Here is a 27,992-nt window from a genome sequence, read left to right as displayed (position 1 = left end):
TCAGCATCCTCAACTACATTTAATGTAAATAAAAATTCTGTCTCATTTCATTACAATTAGTGTATTTTATATATTTGTTTTCGGTCACGACTTCAGTCACTGATTACATTCAATCCCGTCCTGGGCCAGCATCTCGTCCCAGCTGAGAACCATTTCTAGGCTTTCAATAAAGTCAATTTACTTAAAGCTATCGTTCGATGATATTTACAAGCACAACGTGTTCACCCCTGACCATCATCTGGGGTAGATGTCTCGTGCACTCCCAGACGCCACCACCGAGGGGGGTTTCAGTTATCACTGGAACTGGTGATATCGCAGCCGCTGTGCCTTTTGGTACCGGTATGCCTGATGAAGTAACAAAATCAGTTTTACAGTTTTAAGAACTTGTCTTTATCATTACGTTTCTGTCCTTACCCAATGCCGCTGGTATCTTCCTCTTAGACGGACCCTTCCTCTTCCACACCTCCAGGACGTCCGTCATCGCCAGGTTCCACTGCTTGTCAAACGCTACGAGGGTCGCGTGTAGCACACCGCGTATACCATTCGCATTGCGAGTGACTACCTGAAATATTATTGATAAAGTGTAGATCGTCACCCACCATTTCTGTGACGTCAGATACTATTATAAATAACAAACTAAATGAGAAACGCATGCTGCCGAATTTTTAACAGCTTTTTTTAGTTCTAAAGCAGCCCACGTGCCGCCTAGCGATGTAAACTAGCAGGTTCGATAACACCAAACAAAACAAAAACAGCAGTTAATATAAAGGGTATCCTAATAATCAAATGTATTTTAAATATTTCCTATATTTTCAAATTTAATTAAAATATCGGTTAACGAGTGTTCAGCGAAACATATATTTATATCTTTAGTAATGATTTGACATCCGAAAAAACACAGTTTAACTAGCTACAATATTTATAACCGAAGCCACAAACGCTTACGTATAAAATATAAACACAATCTTAATTAATTAATTTATTATTGTTCCGTATCGTTGCATCTTCAAGTGCTCTCGATAACGTCACAAATCTCGACGACACTGGTTCAAACTCGACATAAGCCAAGCGTTCTTTCATGTGCTTAATTTGTGTGTATAACTTTGTCCTACACGTGTTTTAATCCTATTAAGTCCTTAGAATTCACTTATCACCAAATGGTGAAGATACTTTATTTAGTCCAGCAGTATCATGAAGATTTATAGATTTTCACAAAGAATAAGTTAGCTATTATAATTGTAGTCAGGAGTAACGCGGTTATTTGGTTAGTTGCGCATTACGGTATATCTAATACCCCGACATTAACCTCTGCACCAATGTGATACTTTCCTCACACCCCTTACTATAAGACGTCTTAAGCACATGTAATGAAATTCTATTTTTTTTTGTTACAGGATTCGCGCGGACAGTGGAACCTGCCAAATGTGTTCAAATGAAAAACTGCCTTCCATCTTTTACAAGTATATTAGATTTATAAGTAAGTACTATTAACTGAACACATTTTAGTTAATTTAATTTAATATTGATATAGAATATGATCACTTGTCCCATTTTTTGAATTTAGATTGAAACTGAATATTAAAATGAATATATGTGTTGCTAATTAAGTAATGTAAATTGTTATTTAACACTACTTATAACAAAGCCGTGTATATTAATAAACACATTAAAAATTAACGAATTATCATGAAACATACAACAAATCGTTCGTTCGAATGCCTCAAGGTTATGGGAGCTCATATTGTTTATTACATCATTTGCTTTTGATGTTGAGTGATGTAGTTATTGTTGATTAACGAATATTTATTGCCCCGGCGATAAATAAGCGAGTTGTTCTATCGGATTATTCGAGTGAGGAAATAGAGGTACCTGTCTTTAGTATAATACATTTTGCGCAGGACTCGACTTTATCTATTGCTTAGATAGGAGCCTAGGCAAAGACTAGGGGTAGAGTTGAGCCAAATTAATTGTTAATGAAATTGTTTTTAGCTATAATGTATATTAATGCGTCGTGATGTATTTAAGGATGTTAGATAAGCCCCTAGACGTGCATCGTTGAGCCCCGACATGGTTAATCCGGCCCTACGCAGCTAGTCCCTTACAAAGGATAGCTATGTTTGAAATCGGTTAGGAAAACATACTATATAATAGAATACGGTACGAGAGATTGTGACAATATATGTATATTAAAATTAAAGTAGAGTACAGTCGCAGTAGCAATTAAACTCGTATGTTGTACAAGAGCTGAGATGGCCCAGTGGTTAGAACGCGTGCATCTTAACCGATGATTGCGGGTTCAAACCCGGGCAAGCACCGCTAGATGTATGTGCTTAATTTGTGTTTATAATTCATCTAGTGCTCGGCGGTGAAGGAAAACATCGTGAGGAAACCTGCAAGTGTCTAATTTCATCGAAATTCTGCCACATGTGCATTCTACCAACCCGCATTGGAACAGCGTGGTGGAATATGTTCCAAACCCTCTCCTTAATGGAAGAGGAGGCCTTATCTCAGCAGTGGGAAATATACAGGCTGTTACTTTACTTACTTTATGTTGTACAAATACGAGAATACTGTTAAAATAATATTATAACGAAACGAACAGACTGACAGACTAATTCCAAACTAGTTTATAACCAGAATACGGAACGAAATTAAAATGTTTGTTTTATCTTTATTTTGTTTTAAGTAACGTTTTACATATAGCCTTCGAGGCGGATTTCATTAAGCGCCATTAAGTGCTCAAAGCCGCTTGATTACAAACAAACACCTGGGCAACTTCCACAGTTAAAGAAACGTTACTAATTCAAATGATGATACGACGAATACATTCTATAAACAAATAATTTTGAGTTACGCGGTGTCGTAACGGTTTTTTTAGATGATCTTCTCGAAAAATAAAAATATTTTCAAACTACAGCAGTTTAAAAATCGAATTATTTGGATATGACGTTTTTGTAATTACTGCTAAAACTACTTAAGTCATTGTATAAGCTTGACAGTATATGGGTATATATTTAATCCGCAAGATTAACGGCACAATTAATTTAGCCGTGACATATAAGAGTATAAATAATCCCGTACCGCTAAAATTTTCGAGACAGAACTAAATTTAAAGAAAAAAAAACCAGCGCTAGTCGACCAAGGACATTACCCGCTTATACAAACTGACCTATAATTCAATCAATCCAACACATACACACATACACACACACACCCGCATGTTTATCACGATGTGACCTCGAGCGCGGCCGACTCAATTCGTAAGTACTCACACAAGGTCCGACCAAAAACAACTCATATGTATATATAGCTCTGATATTTTTCCACTGGGCGAGATAATTTAAGCAAATACAAACACCGTTATAGTTGAGGAAGATCAGTAAACTAACGGCGAAGGTCTTATGGGACTATTTAACATGTAGAACGGCTATAAGGCAACTGGAGAACCAAAGGAAGAAATTGATAGATCTGTGAGAGATGGTATGTGCAAGAAGGTTAACTTAGGATAGTTAAAACACACCTGAATGAAAGAGAAAACTGCACCTACCCTCCGTTTCCATGAATATATACACGTTGTAGATGACTATATTCGCAGCGTTCAGTTTTAGTTTTTTAATATTTGAGAATAAAGCGTTAAAATAAGTATCCTTTTAATTCCTTCGCTCGTTGTTAAGAAAATTATATTATTTTCACCAAAACGAAAAAACGAACACGTGAAAGTATTATTTCTAAATTGCAGGAGAACTTTAAAAAGTAATATAGGCGATGAAGCTATTCGTAATACCCCACACATAGCTAACTATAACAATGTCGTCACAACACAAGCTACTGCTTTAATTACAGTACAGACTCTATTATAACAAACAACAATAATTAGATAACGAGTGTATTCAAGGTGATACCAGGTGACCTTCCGAAATCGTTAATTGAAGAAAAAAAACGTCAAAACAAGGACCAAAAAAGGGCACCCGTATAAAATCGCACCGTGTGGCGTTGTGATAAAAATGGATCAACGTTTTCCGGGTTGAAAGTTGTTCTGAACAAGGTCGGAGGCGAGGGCACTCCACCCGTCATAAGGCGTCACGTCGCATCGAACGGTAGACCTATCGAGCTGATTGACGAACAATATCATTTTTGGGCCTAGTTTCGAAAATTGTGGGTAAAAATCCAAAATTAAATCATTAACTTCAACTTAATATTTGGTGAATAGATTTTGATACTTTAATGGAATATCTATACATATAATAAAATTGGAGTGTCTGTTTGTAATATTAAAATAGCCCTTTTTTTGCTCAATGCATATACATTTATACACGGTACATATACCAAAATAACATTTTTACAATTTTTGTCGGTCTGCCTGTCTGTTTATTCCGGCTGATCTCTGGAACGCCTGGACCGATTTTGACGAGACTTTCACTACTTGGCAGATAACTGACATAACTTAGGCTACAATAATTTTATATTTTGTTTTATTCAAAGCCGTACAGGGTCGCGGGCACAGCTAGTATACAATATATATTTAAAACATTTTAAGATATATAATTTTAGAACAATTATTTACTTTATTTAAATTAAACCACTTATAGGTACTTAAGACTTTGTAATGGAAAATTTAAGTTATTAATCTCAGCAAATAATCAACATCTAGATAAGGTCTCAATAAACTGTAACATTTATAAATATCATAAATCGTCATTTGTTTTTAAACAAAACGATATTTTTTACCAGTCGATGATGAGCAAAAAGCTTAGGAAGACAATTTCGGGAGAATACTTAAATGAAGTTTTTAAATACAGATCGATACGGAATTACTTGCAATAAATTAACATACAAAAATGCGAGTTTTTATAAGAGATTTAAAGAATTTCCCCTCCACTGCCCACGCACCACACAAATGTCGCGTTCGGCCTTAAGAAGACCGCGGTGGGCGGGACGTCCCTTCACCTGCACGCCACAATTGCGCTTGTCCCGGCGTTGATTGTAAAATTGCATCTCAATGCTCTTCCTACAACTGTTCCCACACCAATGTCCCGGCCTCGGGATAGAGGTGACGCAATAAATTAGTTGCAATAATATAAGCAAACATAAATTTGCCTCAAGGGAATATTATTAATATTAGCGAACCGGTTTCCAAATCGAGCGACAATTTTCTTAAGACTAAGGAGAGATGTAAAACAGTTATTCCAACACCAGAAGATTAAGAAATTACCGACACATACAGATTCCTCACGATACATCACCTCCAAACACGGCATATATTCTAAGTACAATTTAAGCACATAAAAATCAATGGGTTCGAACTCGCAACCATCAGGCAAGGTGCGCTAACCACTGGGCCACTGGCTCTATTATCGCGTCACTGATATTTCATTTAGATTAATAATAATGGTAATGTAAGTCCTGAGTCGGTAAGCTATTACGTGGCTGTTATTATACATTCTTACAGAGAAAGCAGCGACACCTAATGATACTAATGATTGCTCGGCTCCTCTAGCGAACTAATTTCGCGTGATTATAATAATAATATGAAATCTTACAATTCTAATGCTTGCAAACACACTCTTATATAAATACATTTAAAATGTATTACTAGTATTACTGGGAAATTAATAAGCAGACATTGCGCGGTAGGGCTTGGTGTGAGTGCGTCTGGGTAGGTACCACCCACTCATTACATATGTAGGTATCACCAGATGTGTTTTGCCAAACAGCTATACTGAATGTCGTTGCATTCCGGTTTGAAGGGTGAGTGAGTCAGTGTAACGATAGCACAAGGGACATAACATCATCCTTCTCAAGGTTGGCAATCAACATTGAATACGTAAGGGGTGATCATTTTTATGACGGTGTCTAAGGCCAATGGTGACCTTAACAATTAATTATATATATTTAACAAAAAAGTTGTTGTTGTAATCTATATTACTCCTTATTATAGCAACTATCTGCTAGTGAAAGTCCCATCAAAATGGGTCCAGCCGTTCCACAGATTAGCCAGAACAAACAGACAAAAATTAAAAAATAATGTTATTTTGGTATACTCGTATGTATCCTGTAAACACACATGTACTTACATCTAGTAAAAAAGTGGTTATTTTAATCTTACAAACAGACAATTCTATTACATGTATAAAAATACTTTTCTTTCTCAAAAATCGTAGCCATAACCTTAAAAAGATATACGACTAGGAAAAATGTCATTGGTTGTAGTTGAATGAATATTTACCGCGATCGAGTAATAGCTGATGTCGCCACTAGGAAGTGTTGCTTGTTATTGTTGCCGACAAACAGAGGACACTCGCTATCGTCAGGTCAGTGCTGATTGAGTGCGATATCAACACTCGAGATAAATTCAACTTAAAAATGTATAACTAGCATTTACAACATTGCACTATTAATCTACAAGTATTGTTTACGGCTTTTAATTAACCTCCATTCTGAACTATTGGACATATCACGTTGGTGTAGTCGCTTTGCTCTAGGTCCTGGATTCAAATCCCAGCTCAACAACAATAACAGCCTGTAAATTTCCCACTGCTGGGTTAAGGCCTCCTCTCCCTTTAAAGGAGAAGGTTCGGAACATATTCCACCGCGCTGTTCTAATACAGGTTGTTGCAATACACATGTGGCAGAATTTCTGAAATTAGACACATGCAGGTTTCCTCACGATGTTTTCCTTCACCGCCAAGCGCAAGATAAATTATAAACACAAATTAAGCATGAATGAATATTCAGTGGTGCCTGCCTGGGATTCAGCCCGCAATCGTCGGTTAAGATGCACGCTGACCGTTCTGACCATTGGGCCATCACGGGTCACTAATCCCAGCTCAGGCCAATGAAACGTTTTGAGAGTTAGGGCAATTAGTAGTGTTACAATCTAGCACGTAAATTGTAAAGCAGTATTATTGTGCGTGACGTTTCCCCAGTTGTATCGTTTTAGGTATATTATGTACTCGTATATATATTGAATAGAACGTGATATTTTTACCGATTTCGTTAATTTAAACGACATTTACGAATTGCGTAACGCTTCGTTACAATAATAGTTGGGTAATATTTTTAGTGGTCGCAACTGGATCGCGCCCAGCGCCCTTCGCCTTGGCGCTTATAACCAAATATTCAGCTAGGGCTACCATTTCATTTTGCATTCAAATTTATTTATTTACCTTATAGAAATGTTAGTTTCAAATACTATTGCTGTACTTTAAGTAGATTAGGTACTTCAGGTTACGAATCGTGTGCCATCTGCATTGTTACCAATTCTAAAGAAATATGAATATTTTGTATTGCTGGTTCTGCTTTGAAGGGTTAGTAATTAAAATGATAAATAAAGGGAATATAACATTTTAGATCCTATGTGACAGTGCATTGATGATGGAAGAAATGATTCGTTTTTCAGCGCTTAAGGTAACCGTTAACCATAAGGTAAGGTAAGACATTTAATGGCCGACCTCTCTAAATACAGTAACAATATATATTATATATTTAATCTGTATTGTAGATTTATGACTATAAGATAGAATTATCTTCTGCTTTAATGTTAGAGATTTTACAACTCTCGAAATGGGCACTAATCGTGTAACAAAAACATACTTTACAATACATTCGACAACCTTACATTAGTCAGCTACTATTCCGCGGTAGTCTATTTTTACACAGGACTAGAGACACGGGTGTTCTCGGATAAGATTAAATTAATCAGACCTTCCTCGAGGAGTGTCACGTGACAAATGTACCATTTTAAGATAACGATAGCCCTCGTGTTATTTCGACATCGACGACATATTCGGCGAATCGCTTGCATATTATTCATTAAGATAATCGATTATATTGAAACTAGTCTTTAAACATCACTAGTTTTATCCCTGCATTCTATTTGCATCACTATATTTCCTATATATATTCATGGATCCCTGCTGCCTTTATTCTTATACGGAACCCAGACTAACAAATAGACAGATTTATTTTCGCGTCTACAGAACAACAAACGCTTTCTAAGACATGCTCAAGTCATTTAAACGACAGAAAGTAAAGTATCACTATAATCGTTTTACACTTTGAATTTTCAGCATCCTCAAAGATTTTCAGATGAGGAATTTATTTCGGAAATATTTATATATTCACAAAACATTAACAATAGACTACAAATGAAATCAACATATGACCTCCAATTATAACTTTGTTGATTTCCTCAATTTATAACATTATCGAATGAAAAGGAACTCTAAAGTTATTAAAAATTGGGTATTTATTCCTTTGGACAATCGTTCTAAGTTATTACTTTGCATTTGTAATCGTTAGGACGGATCTCACCAACATTAATGTGAGGAAAAAGAGTTAGTTTCATAATATTGAAGTAAGGTTATCCGGCTATCCATGAACGGTTGACAAGGTAAAGGAATTACTATAAATACAATATGGAAAATTTCGAGAAGGTTCCAAATAACAACGCCAATAAAATAATGATTTCATCGCTACATTAAATTATAATCAGTTTCATAATTTACCGGAAATGGATAAACAACAATAGAAAAACAGTATTTTTATTTATGTCATTCTTCTGTAGGTATAGTGCACTCCTAAAAGTCTGGTACGATTTTGACAAACCAGAGGGTTGGTATGGTTTAGGTTGGACCCCTCAAGCAGCTCTACGACTGCGTTTATTAATAAACATAAGACAGGACGTTAAGCAAGTAATATTATATAATTATATTTTGAACATTTATTTTGAGTAAGATGATAGATGTGAATTACATAATAGATAAAATGACAAAGAAACGAAATAACGTTTGTTCGGTAAACTCATAACAGTCTTCAACTAAAACGCAAACGGGTTGTCAGAAAGTACTCATAATGGTAGTTTTACCGTAATCAGTTGATCCACACGTCACGTGGTCACGTTCCCACGAGCACAAGTGCCAAGAGAAAGTGTACAAAATATGCAAGTCGCGCTGCGCAGGCGCACGAGCCATTTGAGACTACAATTACATATTTTTTTTACATTAAACGACATAAGGAAGCTTTAATTACGATTAATCTTTAACGATAATATCTTCGTGACGCGTTTAAGGTCAAAAGTTGAAGACATTTATCCCGCAAACAATTTGCATCTGTCCATTGAAATGTCAATACATATAGGGAGTGGTTTACTTGTGTTGTTTCGCTGTGTAATTACAGATTGTTAGACGACACCTCGTTAGCCGGCAAAAACTGACCTTGAGTGGGTCCAATTCTATAAATATCCAAACACCAAAAGCTTTGACCATTGACCGCCTTAGAAAGTAAACAACTATGAATCCAGTGCGTACGACCTTCAAGGCCTTCTTTTTTAGAGTAACGAGCGAAAACACACCTTACTTATCGCACATGAAGTTTTAAATTATACAAACAGAAGGACGGTGACTCAAAAAAATTAAGAATTGAGACGATGAAAAATGGATCGTACCACGGCGCTTATAAGGTGCATTATGACTGAGTTAGTCCGGTCTCGGCAGGCACCGTATCTAAGTCAGGCAGTCCCCCCACGTCGTGTCGCAGTGAAAGTGAACGGTGACGTGAAGTACGCGGAAGCGTAACGTAGTGGCTAAGGTGAAGGCTCGATATTCGCTTTTAGTTACTTGACGATAATTATGCGTAATTGCCTATTTACCTTATGCGTTCGCTAATTGACTTTAATTTTAAATACCTGCAAGAACATTATTGATATGCTAAAATACAAATACCCGCTGAGATTGAAGTGTCGACGCTTTTGTTTAATTATTGTTTAAATCGAGAAATTTGGATATGTAAAATTACGTATGCACGATTCAGAACCCTAAAGGTCAATGTTAAAAATGAAACAAAGGAATCCGCGAGGTCACCACGCTGGGTGACGCCGGCTATTTCGGCTTAAGTCGCAAGTGCGTCGGGTGCTCTTGCGCAAGTCGTGTTCCAGATCCGATACTCTCGGTTTCGGCAAGCCAATGTCACGGACACTTGCATCTGTTTTGTTTTTGTCGCGAATTTGTCGCGTTTAGCATCGCTTTGAAACAACGATTATATCTCAGACAATTATAAATTATAAAGTCAAGTTTACATAGAAATATTTAATATCTCAATAGAATCATTTAGAATAGATTTCCATTATTTAACAATCGTCATTGACTTTTACAACGTGCATTTAGCAAACAACTCATAGGCCGTGACTTCCGCACTTTTTGCTCGACCGGTTGACCCTCGAAAACCAATCAATTTGGTGCATTCAAGTAATTATATTTGTGAATATATTTTCAGACGACATTGAAGGCTACGTGATTCCTATTAGCAATTGCGCGCTTATTTGATCATTTACTAGTTCTATGTGAAAAGTGTGTCAGGACTACACGGGGCAGTTAGTGGTAATATAATACGTAGCCAGATATTGAAAAACTTATTCAGAGTAAAGTGACTAAAAGAAATCGTAAACTTGATCGTGATTCAGAATTTTCGGTGAGTAAGTTTTAGAACGTAGAAACTGTTCGAATGATTTGATCTTCTAACGAAATGGATTTGGGTATATACCACGGTTATTTAATTTATTGAAAGCGTTTCTTTTATTCTATTAACAATAGTGGTCTCTACTGTAAAAAAAGTCTTGCATTGTGCACCAAAAACCAATGAGGAAGGAAGGTTGCAAGCGGAAATTTCAGCGATGCATAAAGATCAAGAGACGAAAAAACGAGCCGGAATCGCTCATCGGCCTTCAACTGATACCAGACAAGGGCAGGCCCTTTATTGATCAATAAAAAAACTTTGATAAGAACGTCCAAAACTCATATCAAGGTCTCGGTCCTAAGTCAGTGGGTAAAGGTCAATGCTGTGTTATTGCTTTAACGAAGTTAACAGAGGCTTTGGAATTTTTTCCGTAAGCGTTCGGTGACATTGGGCACAATTTTGACGGTCACTATAAAAACCACAGAGTTAACAATGAGCTTTAGATTTCTTACACGATACTAAAATAGTAATTTTATTTGATGTGAAAGGACAAGACCACATCGGAGGTCATCTTGAGTTATTGTGTCATAAACGATGAGAAAAACTAATATATTTTATCGTTCTGACCGGAATCAAAACAGACCGTGGTTGTAATTGAGAAAAGCGTTTAAGTCAACAAAATTTCCTATAATAAATATCTTCGTTTTTATCCGTTTGATTTGTTTTGAGAAAAAAATTATCAATATTACATAATACTAAAGCAGAAACATTTTTTGCAACTATTAAAAATTCTACTATTACTCATCGAAAAAGCTACATATTTGAAAAGTTATTGATAAAACTCTTACCCAATTAGATGGAATCCTGACCTTAAATTGTTAAAACTCATATCACCGTTTTTTCCTAAACGTTGAATATTTCTACAGACTAACACAGCGCATTTTACAAATTAAATTCAATATCAATAATTCTTATAAAAAGGAAGTAAATACTATTCTTCCGCCAAACATTAGGGACATAACATAGGAGTTATGTCCCTTGTTATTAGAAATAAACTGACTCATTCTTCAAACAGGAACAGAACAAGTATTGTAGTATAGTTTTTGAATAACAATAAAAATCCTCTAATTTTCGTGCTATATTACTGCTATTCTAGTATAATTATAAAATCGGACAAAATTATTTTATATTATATTATTAAAAATAAACTTTACCTTCACCTACAATTTAAAATTAATTAATTACTGAGGCAGAACAAAGACTATTTATATAGGTATTGTTTTCAGTATATAAGCGAGAAATATTTAACAAAATCCTAGTTTAATTTGCCATAGACAAAAGGAAATAAACATTTCATCGGTTACGAATTATCTCAATCAATACACGTGAGATTTGTAATCGAAGACAAATCTCTCAAATTTGTCTTTCAGTTCTCCGTATTATTATATATCTTGAATAATTTTCCATATACGAATAGATTTATCATTCCATATTTCAAACAGATTGCAATCCTTATCTCTCATCCTCTGCCATCATCATAAACTGCAATTGAAATTGCTCAAAGTAGTTTCAGCGCATGCGTAGGACGATGCGCATGCGAGGTTAATAAATGTCCGAGCGATGTGCAAGCTCGTTTATCAGTCGCCCTTTAGAATGTACTAGGAGTAGTTCGATTCTAGTTATTTTCGTAACAATAGATACATAAGTGATCTTATGCATACATTGCAACCTCATTACCTACTTTTTAATTGAAAATTATATTTTTTAATTATAAGGGACGAACTAATCGAAGACTTTGTGGGACATACTAATAGTTATAATACAGTATAATTGTCTCATATGCGTCCATCGTTGGTGGCATGCGGGCGAAGACTGAATCGCGTGCGGCGCTCGACCGTCGACAGGCGGAAGCGTGCGCGCGCGCACCCGCACAAGGCTACGCTCATGACCTCGCGTCGTCTTTGTCTAGCGCTATCTAGCGTTTGTTTACCCGCGAGGCCGAATGCATCATACCTTCGACCGAGTACTTGAGTGCTAAATGATTATTGAGACCATAAAATTATCGAGTTTCTTTTTCAAGAAGCCTTGTAGATAATTGACGCGATAACTGCAGATGCTGAGGTGCGATATCGCTTCGTATTTAACTTAAATCGTCGAGACAATGAAAAAAACTTTTTAAAATTTTCACTGTAAGCTTTGTTCTCAAGTTTTAGTTTCATTTAAATGGAATTACCTTCACAAGGCGACGATGGAGCGATAAATTCGAGGTTAGATAATTCGTTTGATAGCTCATTGTGTGAAGTGGAATATCGAATTCATTATAGACAATCTGGTAGTCCGTTCTGTGGCGTAGTTTTCCTTGAATCAAAACTCCAGAAGTCAGAAGAATAACTACTACTTCATTAGTATTATATGTGTACACTCCGTATGCCAATGCCAATAATATAATTTCTGTTAACAGGTAATGGTGTGGAAACACTGACCTTGGCGAATGTATGATTACTCAGCTTCAGCATACGGTAAGTGTTTAATATGATAACTGTTTTCTATAAAAATATTACTAATATTTATAACACACCAGTTATATTAAATACCATTGAAACGAACGAACGATCCACAAATGTACATCTGAATCTTTATGTTACGATGTGAAAAAACGTCGCGATAGACTTAAACGCTGAAACTGGAGCAAGTGCAAAACACCTGCGATAAAAAGAAACAAAACGCCCAAAACTGGTCCAAATACATTCTCGTCAGTGTCGGAAACGTCTGTATGTACTGATGGAATAAGGGTGACGGAGATTTCGTGACGAAAACACAGCGGACTCGCCGCTGTAGCCTCACTTCGAATGTTGCCGACCTTGCGTGGCTATACATTTCGGGGTGAGCCGCCTCACACCTTCAACGTTCTCGTAAAATCGTGGCTAAAAAAACAGACGAAGTAACGTTTTACATTTGCCTGATTCGCTTTTGACTTAAACAACAAACAATTATTTGCTAACTTATTCAAATATACTCAAATTAAGGCATTTAGTAATAATATAACACAAAGAAAAACAAGAAAAACTTTAGCAAAGAAATGACCACGAGGCAAAAAGCTTAAGGTCGAATTATTTAATCGCCAACCGTAAAAATTTTGCGCAGCATTTTAAAATATGTATCCTTTCTATAAAGTGTTTACTCGTAAATGCGACCTTGTACGTGTATTAACACTAAGATTATCCGGAAATAAAAATATAAACATGCGAACAAAACACAGATACAAATATAAAACAATTCAGCAGATAATATATCTTATAATAACAATATCTTATCTCGTGGACGTGAAACAGATTCCTAATAAACTAGACAAGTTCCATTGCTGTCGGCCGTATTTAATTATCTATTGAAATATTCGATAAGTCAAGGCGAACACCAAAAACAACTAATGACTGATAAATGGATTAAATATATGAGGAAGTATACTGCGCACGATTCGTCCTAGCCGGCCCTTGTATGCTCCACACAGAGAAACTTACACTTGTAGCGACAGACACGCACACAGAGATATATGGCAATGAGATAACTGACATCACAGCAAGGTCTCACCACTCGATACCATCAGCATGTAAATGTATTAAAAAGGTAAATTATCTTAAAAATCGATTGTATAAGGTCTAAAAGACATACGTTTTTCATGCAATCATTTATTCGAGGACATTTATTACGTGTAGATAGGTATATACGCAAACTGTAACGTTACAACAACTGCCTTGAATGTCCAATATTTAACTAGCTACGGAAAATTAATCGATAACATTATTTAATAATAAATATTATTCTTATATTAAATTCCCGAAAAAGGCTCTTTACTAAATTTTTTGGGCCTCACAATAAAATTGCAAAGGTAACAAGAGATCATTTGACGGAATGTTTTTTTTTTATTTTCTTGCGGACCGTACACACGTGAAACACGCATGCGCGTAACACGCAGTATGACAGCGTCTCGCCCGCGGGCCGCGACTGGCGGCGGCCTTCGCAGCCGGAGCGCCGCTGAATATTTTTAATATACTAACAGACACGACTGCGCATACGCATTATTTTTGATTATTGCCGATACTTATGTATAAAGCTATTTTAAAATTTGTTTTAATTTATTGACCTTTAAAATTGATAAGAATAACTGCAAAGAGTAGGTACATCGAATTCACATTTAATTTAATAAATTCAATATTCCTTTATAATTAGGTATTTATTCACTTTGTGGTATGCTTTGTGCAGGCCTGTCTGGGTGGGTACTGCCACTTGTCAGACGTTTTTCCGACAAACAGCATTACTTTGTAATTTCGTGTTCCGGTTCGAGTGGTGTTGTGTCCGGGTGAGTGAACAAAAACAGTCACTTAACATCAGATGGCTTATTTGCACCACTGCGAAAACACATAAAAAATGGAGAGTACCAACAGTGGATCAAAATTAGGCAGCCGACAGAGACATTAAAAGATTTTATCAAATTTATATTAGAAATCGAAATAATTTTCTAAAGAATTAATTCACCACGTCCCTTACTCCAGCATAAATCACCCTAATCCAAAAATATTGGACAAATGATTCATGATAACATAAATCGTAATACTGCAGACGTTTTAAGCTGGACTTACGACTCGCAGACTATAGTGAAAATCATCAACCGCTTTTGTCTGCGTATGGAAATTTATAAACGCCATAATAAGTTATTTGCTAGAATCGAAAAATTCTAGAAGTTAAGTTGTTTTCTGTTTTGTTTATGTATGTTCGCGCGTCATAATTACCACTAACTCATTATTCTCGCGAAGAAGATCTTTTTACCGAAACTGGGTAAGCAGTAAATCATGGAATCTGTCAATAAAAATATTTTGGTCGTCAATTTCGGGTCTTCATATTGGCATTATTTTTAGCATCGTCATTTTAAAATTTTGTTGTTTGTTTATTCATTTTGATTGTTAATTAAGTATGAACTTAATGGTGGTTTTGTCTGGGTAACACCGAGGGCTAACGGTACGCATGTCCTGGTGCAATATTTTCAGTTTATGACCGTAATGTCGGATTTACGATTTCTCCCGGGGAGAGAAATGAAGCATCTGTGGAAACAGGCTGTCTGAATTAGATACATTCATCGTGTTCCCTTTCTCTTTGTTTATCGGTAACAGCGGACTTTCATCGACTTTCGTACATTGCATTGTGGTTGTCGACGCTAAAACTGATACAAATAAACCAAAGTAACAACGTGATGTCGTGAAAAACAGAAGTTATACGCGAGTTTGAATCGAAACACCAAACATAGAAAGCAATACATCGTTTATCTGAAGTTTTTGTTACAAACAATGTTTTTAGACAATCTGATTACTATCTTGAATGGCTCTTGTCAAAATAGTTTTGCGATTAAGTGTTTTTTTAAATAAATTGTAATCATTGTGGTAATCTTCAAATTAAAATTCAAGGTAAAGATAGGTCGGCGTACGTACTTAAACGCAAAGTGGAAAAATATTCATTTAAGGAAAAAAACAATGTCGAACATACAATTCATTTTTAACAAACATTTTGTTGTTAATATTGTTTATTTAATTATTTTTAGCAACAAAAAGGTCGTATTAGCAAAACATATGATTAAAACAATAACAACACACAAATAAAAAGGAACTTAAGGATGTTTAACACATAATTGAAACATTCTTTGTGTCGCACACATTACAGACAAATTGCATGTTTGTACAGCGCCATTAATAGACGCTGCGCAAGCGAACTGGGTGACGTAGACGGCGCTGGCATCGGACAAGGCTCTTCCTAGACCTTTTTCAGTGAGTCACTAGGCATTTCTGTTTTACACACTTGGCAAACAGTGCCATAAAGTTGACCGCTCTCAAATGACATATACGACGAGATAACACCGCATTTACTGCTCTGTGGCACCTTTTCCGTACAAATATCTGTTAACATGACTCTATACACATTGGGAACTACTTAATCAATAACTTATATTATCTTCTTGATCTCGTGGAATGCATTAACAAGTTTTGCTTTTATACCTGCAGTGTATACTCGTTTTTTGATACATATTTATGCTTCCATATTATTTGTAAATATTTTAAGTATAGCTTAGTGCTTAGAATCTTAGTCACAAAGATTTTCCTAAAGCTAATGATATCGAAACAGCTCAGGAGTGAGTGAGTCAGTGTAAGAGTTAAGAAGTGATATAAGTCTTGCAGAACTAATGTCTAACTTCAGATAGATAGTAGTTCTGCAAAAATCATCAAGAGTCATCATCAAAAGATATGTATGGTATATTTACTAGTGTCTTTCTAAAGTAGATTAAAAGACTCATTTATAAATTTGGCTCCACAAAGGATACCAATGTACGAAATGTTGATTTTTTCTGATAGTTATGACGAATCGTCTACGGCTATATAGACTAAACACAGATAATAGAACATCTATTTCGGCGCAGCATCCTCTGCCAGTGGGCGAGTTCCGGGTTGGACGCGAGCCAGATGCACAAATGATGCACAAACGCCCTTTGTAGTTACGACGATAGGAACATGTTAGATTAGAAATTATAGTTGGAATGGAACTAGCGAAATACGATAAAACCTCTCGTTTATGAAAATTTTGTAAGGAGTTCTAAACTTAAACTTAAAAGTAGCTGTGTGTTAATGACTCCATGCAAGGCAAAGGCTGCCTTCGTTTGACCAGATTTGTAATCTCCATCTCCAATGCAGTTGCTTAGTTACGCGGTTCATTCGAAACATACATGTTTCCTCACAATGTCTTAATCGCCGTAAAGGTGAATTAAATACCTATTATAAGACTACAATGGAAGGTTTATTCACGTTTTCAAAGCTTTGGAAATATTTCAACCTTAAAATTATCAACGGCACATCATAATCGCTCTACATCTTCATTTTATAACAACTGACCTACCAGCTAGTTGATCTGGTTGATACAAGAGTCGGGCTAATAACAATAATTGCGTCTCTCTAACAATTCTTGGACTTAGAAATTTTACATTTCACTGCCTCAAAAATTTCGTACAATATTATCCCCTTTATCCTGATTGACTCTGCTATCGATGTAGATTGCCATGCCATCGTACTATAAGAGTGAGATAAAACATATACCCTCTAAACTTGTTTCTCCAAAAAATCTTCTGATCAATCGTTATATACATAGATGCTTATAACAGATGCCGTGCCTTACCTTGATCCTCAATCGCTGGTCCACGCATTCCTTCAAAGCTCCGAGAGGTCCTACCATCCTTTCTATACGCGTCATGACATTCTTGATTTTTCGTCTGTTTCTCGTAGTCGGTACGAGACCTGAAAGTAAAATTCGACTATTGAATAAAAGTGATCGATGTTAACCGAACGATGAGTTGAAAAAAAAATTGTACCCTTATATGAAGGATATTGAATGTATTGGCATTTGATTTAAGCCGTGGCATACATGGTTCGAAATCTAAAAGCTGTCAAATATTTTATGTTGTAGTTCCTTCAGAGTGGAATAACACCTCGTTGGTGTATAAATAAAATAATTTTCGTAAAGATCGTATAGTATACATATATATTTTACAAATATCGAACACAAGCGTTCGAAACTAAAAGTTTAGATTAAATATTACACAAAGGATGTTTTCATAATATATTAGGGATCCTCGTAAGGAAATGGCGCTGACCTTTGCCACAAACCAAGATTGAAAGTTGTAAAGTCATCCATCGAGTAACTTTCAAAAGAAAACTTGATTGCGAATAGTCAACAAATGAAAGAAAATCGTTGCCTGAATTTTTATAAAGTGATAAATACAAAGCAACATACACTGAGAATTTTACTGAAGACTTAGAATAAACTTGATAAAAGTTAATACCTGTTGACTTCCAAGCAGGATACATTAATTTAAATTATTGTATTTAATTAACATGACCTTGTATTTTTTAAATGTTAAAAAAAAGTAACTACTGAGTTTCTTGCCGGTTCTTCTCGGTAGAATCAACTTTCCGAACCGGTGGTAGCTTCACTTAATTGTAAAATGACAATTCAAAAGTGCTTATAAAAGGCTACTTGAATAAAGTTTATTTTGACTTTGATTTTGAAATCGTTAAATATTAGAATTCTGAAAAATTTGAGTTTTAGTTCAAGTAGCTAAGCTAAATACCTAAACTTTTACAAGCACTTTTGAATCGTCATTTAATAACTATCATATGTGAAGCTACCATATTCGTATATCGGATATTTCCTATATTATAGATAACTAATGAAAAAGATTGTGTTATTGTGAATAAATCAAGTCATAATAGAAATAATAGTCAAAGTATATTAAGATATTTCTTCCGCATTTATAACAATTCCATGAAGCGACGCACCAACGCGTGTTACTACAATTAATTAAAAGAAAGTAAAAATAATTAATCGCTAACCATTTTATAGCTGGCAACAACGCGAAATACTCTTTATGTGTTTCTACAGGTGTGTTTTTCAATACAACGAAAAAACACGGAGCAACGACTTTTGAAAATACGTCAACCTCTTATAAGTACCATTACACAAATATACTATAGGTTATATAAAGCATACGGTGTACTGTGAATCACTAAACCAACCTTATGAATACGTGTGAAGATTTTTCGAAGAATTTTAATTTACGTTAATTAATAAGAAAGGTCTTTAGCAACATCAGGAAACAATTTTTAAGACCAAATTACAATTAATAAAAAATAAAATGTGTACGATACAAAATAATAATGACGACTGGTATAGTTAGCGTAATGACTATAATTATCATTACATACTACGACTATTGAGAGCGATCGTTGATTCGGTCAAAGATCTCACGCATCACATCTCCAAAACATAATATAAATATTATATTACAAAAATGTCGGTGTTGTCAATGCAAAATAATAACGTAACATAGTAATAAATCTATGCAACTCTCGAGCCGAGGTACCAGGGAGGCATAGCTCGCATGCGGTCGCCGATCGCGAATTACTTTCACTCGACTATCCCCGGGCGGTGACCGCGCGCGGGGTCGTCGTCCGCGAGCCGAGCGCGGGAAACGCCGCCATCATGCCATTCAGAAAAGCGCGCCATGTTTACACAGATGCGCACCGAAACGCGTTGCATCACTTCCGTTTGCGTTCCGTTTCGTACACATTACGCGTACGTAACACGTGCCGATTTACTCGTCTAATTGATAAGTTTGTTATACCAATTTATCATTGCTTTATATTTTTCTTATTCATTCTATAAAGTGAAGCTGAGTGATGGATTGATTCTATCAATCATAAAAACTTTGTAGACTTAACTTTTACATTTTAATCGATGCTAATGTTTTTTAGTATTGCCATTACCATAGTGTATGAACTATTTTGTTAAAATTATATTTAAACGCAAAATTATCTCCAGTATATTCTTAACCTACTGTATCTAATTTATAGCCCGTCATTTAAAGTAACGTAATGAAGTAATACACGCAGATATATATAACTACGATAAGATGGAGCACGGCTCGGCGCACGCGCAGACGCTCACTCAGCACTGCGATAACACGCGACTATTGTAACTCAACTGAGTCACTCTAAATCAATACGCATATTATCATTCAATTTAATTTAAGATCATGTATTAGATTGAAATAATAAAAAATACTTATATCAATTTTATTTGCTTTGAATAGAAAAGAAATCTAGATATGTCGGAATGAAATCGAATTCCAATTTTAAAAATAATATCATTCGACAGTTAGATTTCTTTTTTTTAAAGTTGACATATTTTTCCGATGTATCGATTTATACAGTTTAACTATGCAATTTTCTTTCTTTGTTTACTTATTTTTTCTTTCCCGTGAATATCCGGGGGTGTCAATGACCGATGCACCGGGGTGCAACGCAGATAGCATGCGTCCCACTCATGTGAAAAGCGGTTATGCAACATGCTCACGCGAAAGTCTTCGTACGTAGCCAACGGAGATCTTCGATGACATGATAGACACTTGGATATGATATTACATTATAGAGATCTCTCTTATATTTACCTATGGAAAGCGCCTCCCGCGCCTCTACCCTAACGATCGTTTAGATATTATTATGAATATGAGAAGTATATTTTTAAGATATATTGCTTATATTTGATACTTTTCACAATGCATCTCAATTTTAATTCTAATTCTATGCCGACTGACTATCTTTTTGTAAGCCGCCCGCATCTCTCGATGTAACTTAAATTTTAATATGCTTTTTATGAGTAATTAAAACAGTACTCTATGTCCTATTTCACATCAATTCCCTGCCAAACTAATTAACACGCATTCGTTCAGGCGCGATTGACAAACATCTAAACAGACGCTTGCGTTTAAAACTTTACTAACGTTTATTAAGTAACAACATTAATTTGCATTAAAATATATCACATAGATCTAACTCTTTGCAAGAGAAACTACAGATAAAGACTCACACACAACCACATAAATTTACAACAAGGTAGACAATTTGAAACTAATAAAAAGGACGTGATCTGATTTTCATAATCTTTTCTATTGAACAGGATATATCTCAAGGTTGGAACGATATACATTTAAAAAAAAACGCCACACCCTCGTTCGTACTGCGCATTTATTTCTACTCATATTGAATAAACCAATTATATGTCAATAGCATGAACAAGCTGTCGTTGAAGCTACCTGATGCAACTTTGTGTTAAAAAAAAAAACATATTAACTCGATTAAAGAAAACCATAATGAAAAGAAAATGTTCGTCGTTCTATATATATCTAATTAGCAGATACTGTATACACAGACTATTAAAACTTTCGTATAATGACTCAATGTAGAGTATATATAAATTGTACCGTAATCGCTATTGTGGTTTCGATTTCAATATCCGATGTAATCTTCTCGAAATCGATACAGAATATCGAATAACGCTATCTCGCGCGTACGCAACAGTAAGTCGTTTCAACCGACTTCCTTATTTTAAAACGGTATGGATACGCTAATTAAACAATGATAAAATCTACAAACTCGTTCGAATTAGGTTCGTATTGCAAATAAGCATCTCACAAAGGAACTGGCCAGCTGTGCGTTTCGTTATTGCTCGAATAACTTTCGCGCACCATTTTCGTCAAACGAGCGGGAAAATGGACGCCATCATGCGATTGCATGCCAGCCCTAAATAAAATCCGAAATAAACGCATCGCATTACAATTACAAGTAAATTTCTAACAAAAACGCACATGAAAGAGGAAAATAATGTACGTCATTTTTAATACGTTGTATATTTTTTAGTTAACTATGATTTATGTATGCCCATAAATAGGCAAAGACCAAAAAATTTTATAAAGTTTTTTTACTCTGTGTGACAACTGATTGACTATAATTTTCCAATCATTATATGTGTAATATTAAATGTCAACTTAAATAACTTTATTTCTAAATAAAAAAAAATTTAATAAACATGAACAGAAAAAAATAAGTGCAATGAAAAAGAGGGAATGTTTTGTGCAATATAATTATAATAAGACAAGGCCGAGCTATGGGTCACGGGCCGTATGCAAATCACTGATGCCATTGTTGATATGCAACTATCAATGGGTTCTGTTGTCCTATTCTGACTTTTGAATGCTTATAACGGTAAGAGAGAGACAATAAGCTAAAATACCTACTTTAAACTAAATAGATTTATGTCCTACAAAAATAATTATACAAAACTTGCAAATAATAAAAAAAGTTATAATTTCTGATTTCACCCAATTTAATTTCGTTATTAAAGTCTTTATTTTTACATTGAGTGACTGACTCTTTTGTGACTCAAACTGCAACCAAAAAATCTTGAAACGTCCAAGGTTGTCTGCCCGACAGCCCTGTAGTGACGTCACGTACACGAGTATCGCTTAATCATACAAAATTAAAGCACTTTTAAATAACCGTGATGGCCTAGCGGGTTGAACAAAACCAAAGATCGCGAATTGCATTCTAGCCAAGAACACTTTTCGTGTGCTCAATCACATAGTACAAAACACAGTCGCTGTTGTCTGTCCCTATACATATATGCGTATATCTTTAACGGATTTTGATGCAGTTTTTTTAAATAGATAGTGATTCGAGAGGAAGTTTTTGTATATAGTGTCCAATGTAATGTCGTAAAAACTCTGTAGTATATTTAGTATCTGTATTGCATCCGTGCGAAGCCGGGGCGGGTCGCGAAGTGTATCATCGTGAGCATACATATATCAGAACAGGAGGAAGGAAGACAATTGCTCAAAGGTATACAGTTAAGTACTGTTTCTCTGCTTCTCAATAGAAAAATCTGTACCACGATGAGAATTCCTAATATAAACATTAACATGTGATACATCACATATCGCCAACGCTGTGCCAACAAGATACGTCCCCTGTGTTTCTAATTACCCTGAGTCACTATTTGAACCGAGACTGTGATCTGAGGCGACGTTTTGCGGTGGAATACGAAGCTGGTAAGTGGGATATACAAATGAAACAGCCTGATCTCGACTTTGCCTTACTTGGGTATGTAGTATATACAAATAGCTTTTGCTCGCGCAGAAAATATGAATATATGTACAAATTAGCATATAATATTACATTGACTTAAGACCTTTTTGTTTACAACACTTTTTTTTTCAATTAAAAAAGGTATATTGTGTTTTCTCAGGCTCTTAGACTATTTGTGTACCAAATTTCATTTAAATCGGTCCAGTAGAGACAGACAGAGAGACAGAATTACTTTCGCATTTATAATATTAGCATGGAAATATGGATTGTTTCCCTATACTTGGGGATTAATAACAGTTTTAACTGTAACTGCTTTAAAAGTAAGATAGTCAATAATGCTCTTTAAGTACATAAATAGAGATATAGAGTCTTATGCCTTACAATGAACACAAAATACAGTACAAGTTTCCTTTTAAAATTTAATCTTATTTATCTATATAAATAAAAAAGGCTACTTGTATGTTTGTCTTGCTTTTAAAATCATCGGTGCACTGGCCCCGCGTTGGACCAGTGTTAGTCCGATAGGGACGAAACTTTGGTGAGTTGTGAACAACTAAGAAGGTTCTTCGTCCAAAAATTATCAACTCATTTTCTTTATATATATTTTTTGTTCTTCAATAAAATCGCTTAATATACACCCTTGTTTTACGCTTACGAACCCTTAACAGGCAGCTAATTTAATTATAAACATTTATGCGAATGCACGTAGGGCATTTTCTTAAAATAAATTGTAGCACAACAAAAGGCAAATATAATAATCTCTTCTATAATACATTGAAATAATTTGTTTTTTTTTTTAAAAGTAAATCGGACTTCGTTAAATTCAGTGATCCTATAAGGTCGTTAACCCTGCAATAATTGTTTGCGCGTAGTTTGTTTACAAACGATCATAGGTACGTCTCAATTACTAGATAAATTGAAATAAATTAAGATCAACATATCATCGCTCATCAGAATAGCTAGTTTATGTACACTACACATTTACCATAGACAATAATAGACACACTTTATATAAGTTTACTCTTAAAGATAATTTATGCCTGATTGAGACTCCATACTTTTTAGAGATTTCAAATTTCGAACATCCTCTCAACTTATTTTCATATAAATACTGTGATGTATCTGATAATATTAATTTTACACACTAAACGTAATAGACCAATAGTAAGTTATTAACATTTATTGTTAAGATATACTATGTTATATAAAGAACATATACATAGTACTATATTATACACAACTGTTCATGTATTCGGCGACAAAATGGATAACCAAATAATTATAAAGATCAATGAACTTTTTAGTACACGAGAAAAATAATCATTCTGTTATATGAATCATTCATTGAATTTCAGAAACACTTCGTCTCATTTTATATTCATTTAACTCGATGATTATCACCATAGAACTGTGTACAGGCTGTCCCAAAAACCTAGCTCATGACAATCCATAATAATATGACCTAGCCAGAAAGTCATCGTTTTTGAGATATTTGAATTCCATTATCGCTTTTGTGACAACCTGTATAAGGTCAGAGTCGAATGAACTTTGTAAAGAAAACACACTTGCAAAATCAAGACCGTTGTTTGTATCAATAATTGCTTAACGGATGTTACATTACAACCCTCGGCGTGGATATTAAAGAGTAATTATGGTAAATAGTGGCTATTCATCCCTAATTATTCCATTCACACGGTCCGCCGGCCGATCGCACGCGTCGAAGTCTTACAGGCGTTGGGTGGCCTGAACTTACCAGACGATCGGATTCGCTTGGACATATCGATATTTATAACCAAATTAAAAAACCAAGAGGGTCCTCGATGCGGATGAGTTCGTATGTTACGCGAATTTTATCGATGTTTAACAATTTCGATTCCAACGACAATTCCTTTTAATTTATTCCATTTGCACAAATATGATTTTTATTTAGGAAAGCTAATGAGTTATTCAAACAAGGTCTATAAAATAAACATTGTATCTCTTTGCAATTTGATTAATTATCATCGTTATAAATGAAGATCAGTCTTGGATTCCATTAAAACAAACATCATTTCATTGGATTGCATTTCTTCCCAGGATTGACATTTGCGGTTTTATCGGTAATATTACACATATTAAATCAGCAATTAAATATTTCTTCTTATTTTAAAAAGCAATAGAGCGGTAAGAACATTTTTATCCCATCGGGACATTTCACGCATGGTGACCCTACGGGGCCGTTTATCCCGGCCGGGGGGAACGACCGTCGGTGACACAGAGCCGAGCGTTGAACGGCCTAGAATGACCTCGTGCGTGACCTGGGGTAGTGGCTGTTGAGTGGTGACGTACGCACGTGGGAAAGGGTTGATGTCTGTTAACTGTTAACTGATACCACGCGCGGTTTTACTGACGTCGAAACGAACATTTCACGAGCGAAATGAACGTGACGTATGTGTGACGCGAGCTGTTCTTAGTTTAATATTGAAGACAATACACACATCGCATTGTGTATTTCGAAATTTAAGTTGAAGTTTTTTTTTAAATTTAATCTGTCCTTTAATTTTTTAAAATAGTAACAATTTTAGTTCTGTAATGACTTACTATCAAATAGCAAAACAATTTTTTTTTTTAAGTGTTACTTAGCCACATGGACAATCACATATACATAATACATAAGAGACATAACATCAAAGTTGTGTCATCAAATGACCGTTTAGCCGTTTTAGGCATGATTATCATATATGCACTAAACCTATATCTATAGCTGATGATGACAACAACTTACAATCACATTATATTTCTTGATCTAAATATCATCTAATCAATTTTAATGTATGAAATTTAAAAAAAAACGAAATAACAAAATACTTCTACATATTTACATAAATACTGGTGCCGGACGTTACCCACTGCACAACCTATAAACTGTTAACTTGTATAAAAAATTTATAATAATATGCAAATATTTATGCCCTCACATGACCGCACAAGTAACCTTAGAAGTGTTACGTACTAGGAACTTAAGGGTCTGACAAAAGTACAGTTATAACGGTTACTGAATAAAAAAATATTTGCATGACTTAACATAATATACAAATGTTCGCACTCCATTGGACATTAGTATGTGCACAAAGTTTTTTTTAAATAAATTCTTTATGAGCTAATTATGTTACATACTTGTTACTGATAATATAAACAGCTTTAAATGCAACTTACTTAAATAACAAAAGCATATACAGTGTCTAAGTATATATTGTTAGTGTGCTTTAATAAATAAAAAATATAATTATATAATATACAACTTTAAGTATACTAATATTATAAATATGAAAGTTACTGTCCCTCTCTCACTCTATAGAGAGTCTTTCTCTCTCTCTTTCTGTTACTTAAGTGGCTAAAACACTGTACCATATTGGATGAAATTTTAGAATGGAGCAAGTTTGATCCGCAATACAGACATTTTTTTTTGCCTAATATTGACACAGAAAATAACTATTTACATATATACAAAAGTTCTTATTGCACATTATACAAAAGTATAATTTGAAATAAGAAGGCTGACACTGAAGTATCAACTGATGGTGAGGGTTTATTTTCTCATAGAAACTATCGCAGAACGTAATCAGGACTTATGACTTATAAAATCAAAGCAATATTGGATTTGATGTATGTAATATTCTTAATAATAAAAAAATAAAAATAAGCATTTTAAAATTACAAAGTATTTCTGTTAGTTGTACTGGCAGGTACAAGGTGTGGTTTATATGTGGTAAATAATATATTGCTTTTAAAATGTCTTGTAGTCTATTGTAAATAAATACTGATCAACATATGGAAACAAGATTGATGAAGGGCAAACACTTCCATTCTCATTTGTATAAATGTCACAATGACTGTGATTATTTACAGTAAGAATTAAAAATATCAATATCAGTTAAGCGAAAGTGTCTCAAAGTGTCTCAAAAACTGTCTTATTAAAGAGAAAGTTTGTTGATTTTCCACCATACTGCTTCTTGTATTGGTTTTGGAGCAGGTTACTAATACCTTTAATGAAGAATTAAGTTTACCTTTAGCGATAAGCCTAAGATAAATAAGAAGAATTAGACATAAGGAGAGGCGTTGTTGTTTGTCTAAATTTTAACCCGCAAACTTCAGATATGCACCGTTAGTAAATAGTAGCTTTTAGCCATCTATAAAATTAATTATTAAGCCTAAAAAGGGTATTGTGCCGTAATAATACTCATCAAACTATCACATTAAGAGATATTCTATACTGTTCTGTGTGTAATTATCCTCTTTATCTAAATTATAAACTTGAGCTTACAATTATCAACTTTATTATGCTTAGTTTTTATCTTGCAATAAAATATTTCTGTCAAAAAGAATTAAATAATTTCCTAATTAAGAACCGAAGAGTGAATTAGGAAGGCTTTAAAGTATGTTTAAATTATTTAAATTAAAGTTTAAAATCAATTTTCCATGCGTATTAATCAAATTTATATTTAAACAATTTTGTCACGAAATATATTCTCAGAGTGACATACATTAGCATAGCACTATAAATGTACACATTAATACGCACAATATAACCTCAAACTTACCTTCGTACTTAGCGAATCGCTGTTTGTTCTTTTCTTCTAATAATCTTTCTTGCTCTTTCTTCTTTCTTTCCTTCTCTTCTTCCCGCTTCTGAAACAAGTCATGTTTTCCTACGGAAATTATAGATGATGTATTTAAACTTCCGTACTTTAGGGCGGCTTCGAATTGTTGTAAATTTTCATACATTGGTGCATTTTCAACGGGTAGCTTTGCCTTGGGAGCGTATAAAGCCTTAGATGGGTCAAATTTTGAACTACAAGCACTTAGTTCAGATTCAGATGACGATTCCGAAGACATTTTCAGTAACTCAAAGCTTTAATAAATAAAAACAAACATTTAAACTGACAGTTGCTCGATACTGTCAAAGTGACTACTGACGTTACAACAGTTGCGTTTCGTATTCGCACAAATTATAAACATTTATATAAATGTAAATGCGAAAAAATCTTT

General features: G+C 34.7%; 2 protein-coding genes across 3 annotated transcripts in view; one reads left to right on the top strand and one right to left on the bottom strand.

Annotated features, from left to right (window-relative positions):
* The window catches only part of LOC124535492 (ecdysone-induced protein 74EF), a 149,615-nt gene that overhangs the window by 26,060 nt on the left and 95,563 nt on the right, over positions 1-27,992 (top strand). For both annotated transcript variants that reach the window (XM_047111708.1, XM_047111701.1), the window contains exons 2-3: positions 1,395-1,477; positions 12,914-12,971. The gene's annotated coding sequence lies outside the window, so the exon portion shown is untranslated. The remainder of the gene's footprint in view (positions 1-1,394; positions 1,478-12,913; positions 12,972-27,992) is intronic.
* On the bottom strand, positions 7-27,893 carry LOC124535514 (U7 snRNA-associated Sm-like protein LSm11). The gene is made up of 4 exons (XM_047111729.1): positions 27,545-27,893; positions 17,662-17,780; positions 415-562; positions 7-345 (listed from the first exon to the last, which is right to left on the bottom strand). Exons 1-4 carry the CDS (start codon positions 27,837-27,839, stop codon positions 188-190), a joined length of 720 nt encoding a protein of 239 aa, XP_046967685.1. The 5' UTR covers positions 27,840-27,893; the 3' UTR covers positions 7-187.

This window comes from Vanessa cardui, chromosome 2 (genome assembly GCF_905220365.1).
Source record: "Vanessa cardui chromosome 2, ilVanCard2.1, whole genome shotgun sequence".
Classification (NCBI taxonomy): domain Eukaryota; kingdom Metazoa; phylum Arthropoda; class Insecta; order Lepidoptera; family Nymphalidae; genus Vanessa; species Vanessa cardui.
Note: the sequence above shows the minus strand (reverse complement) of the source record. Positions and strands in the feature narration are given on the sequence as shown.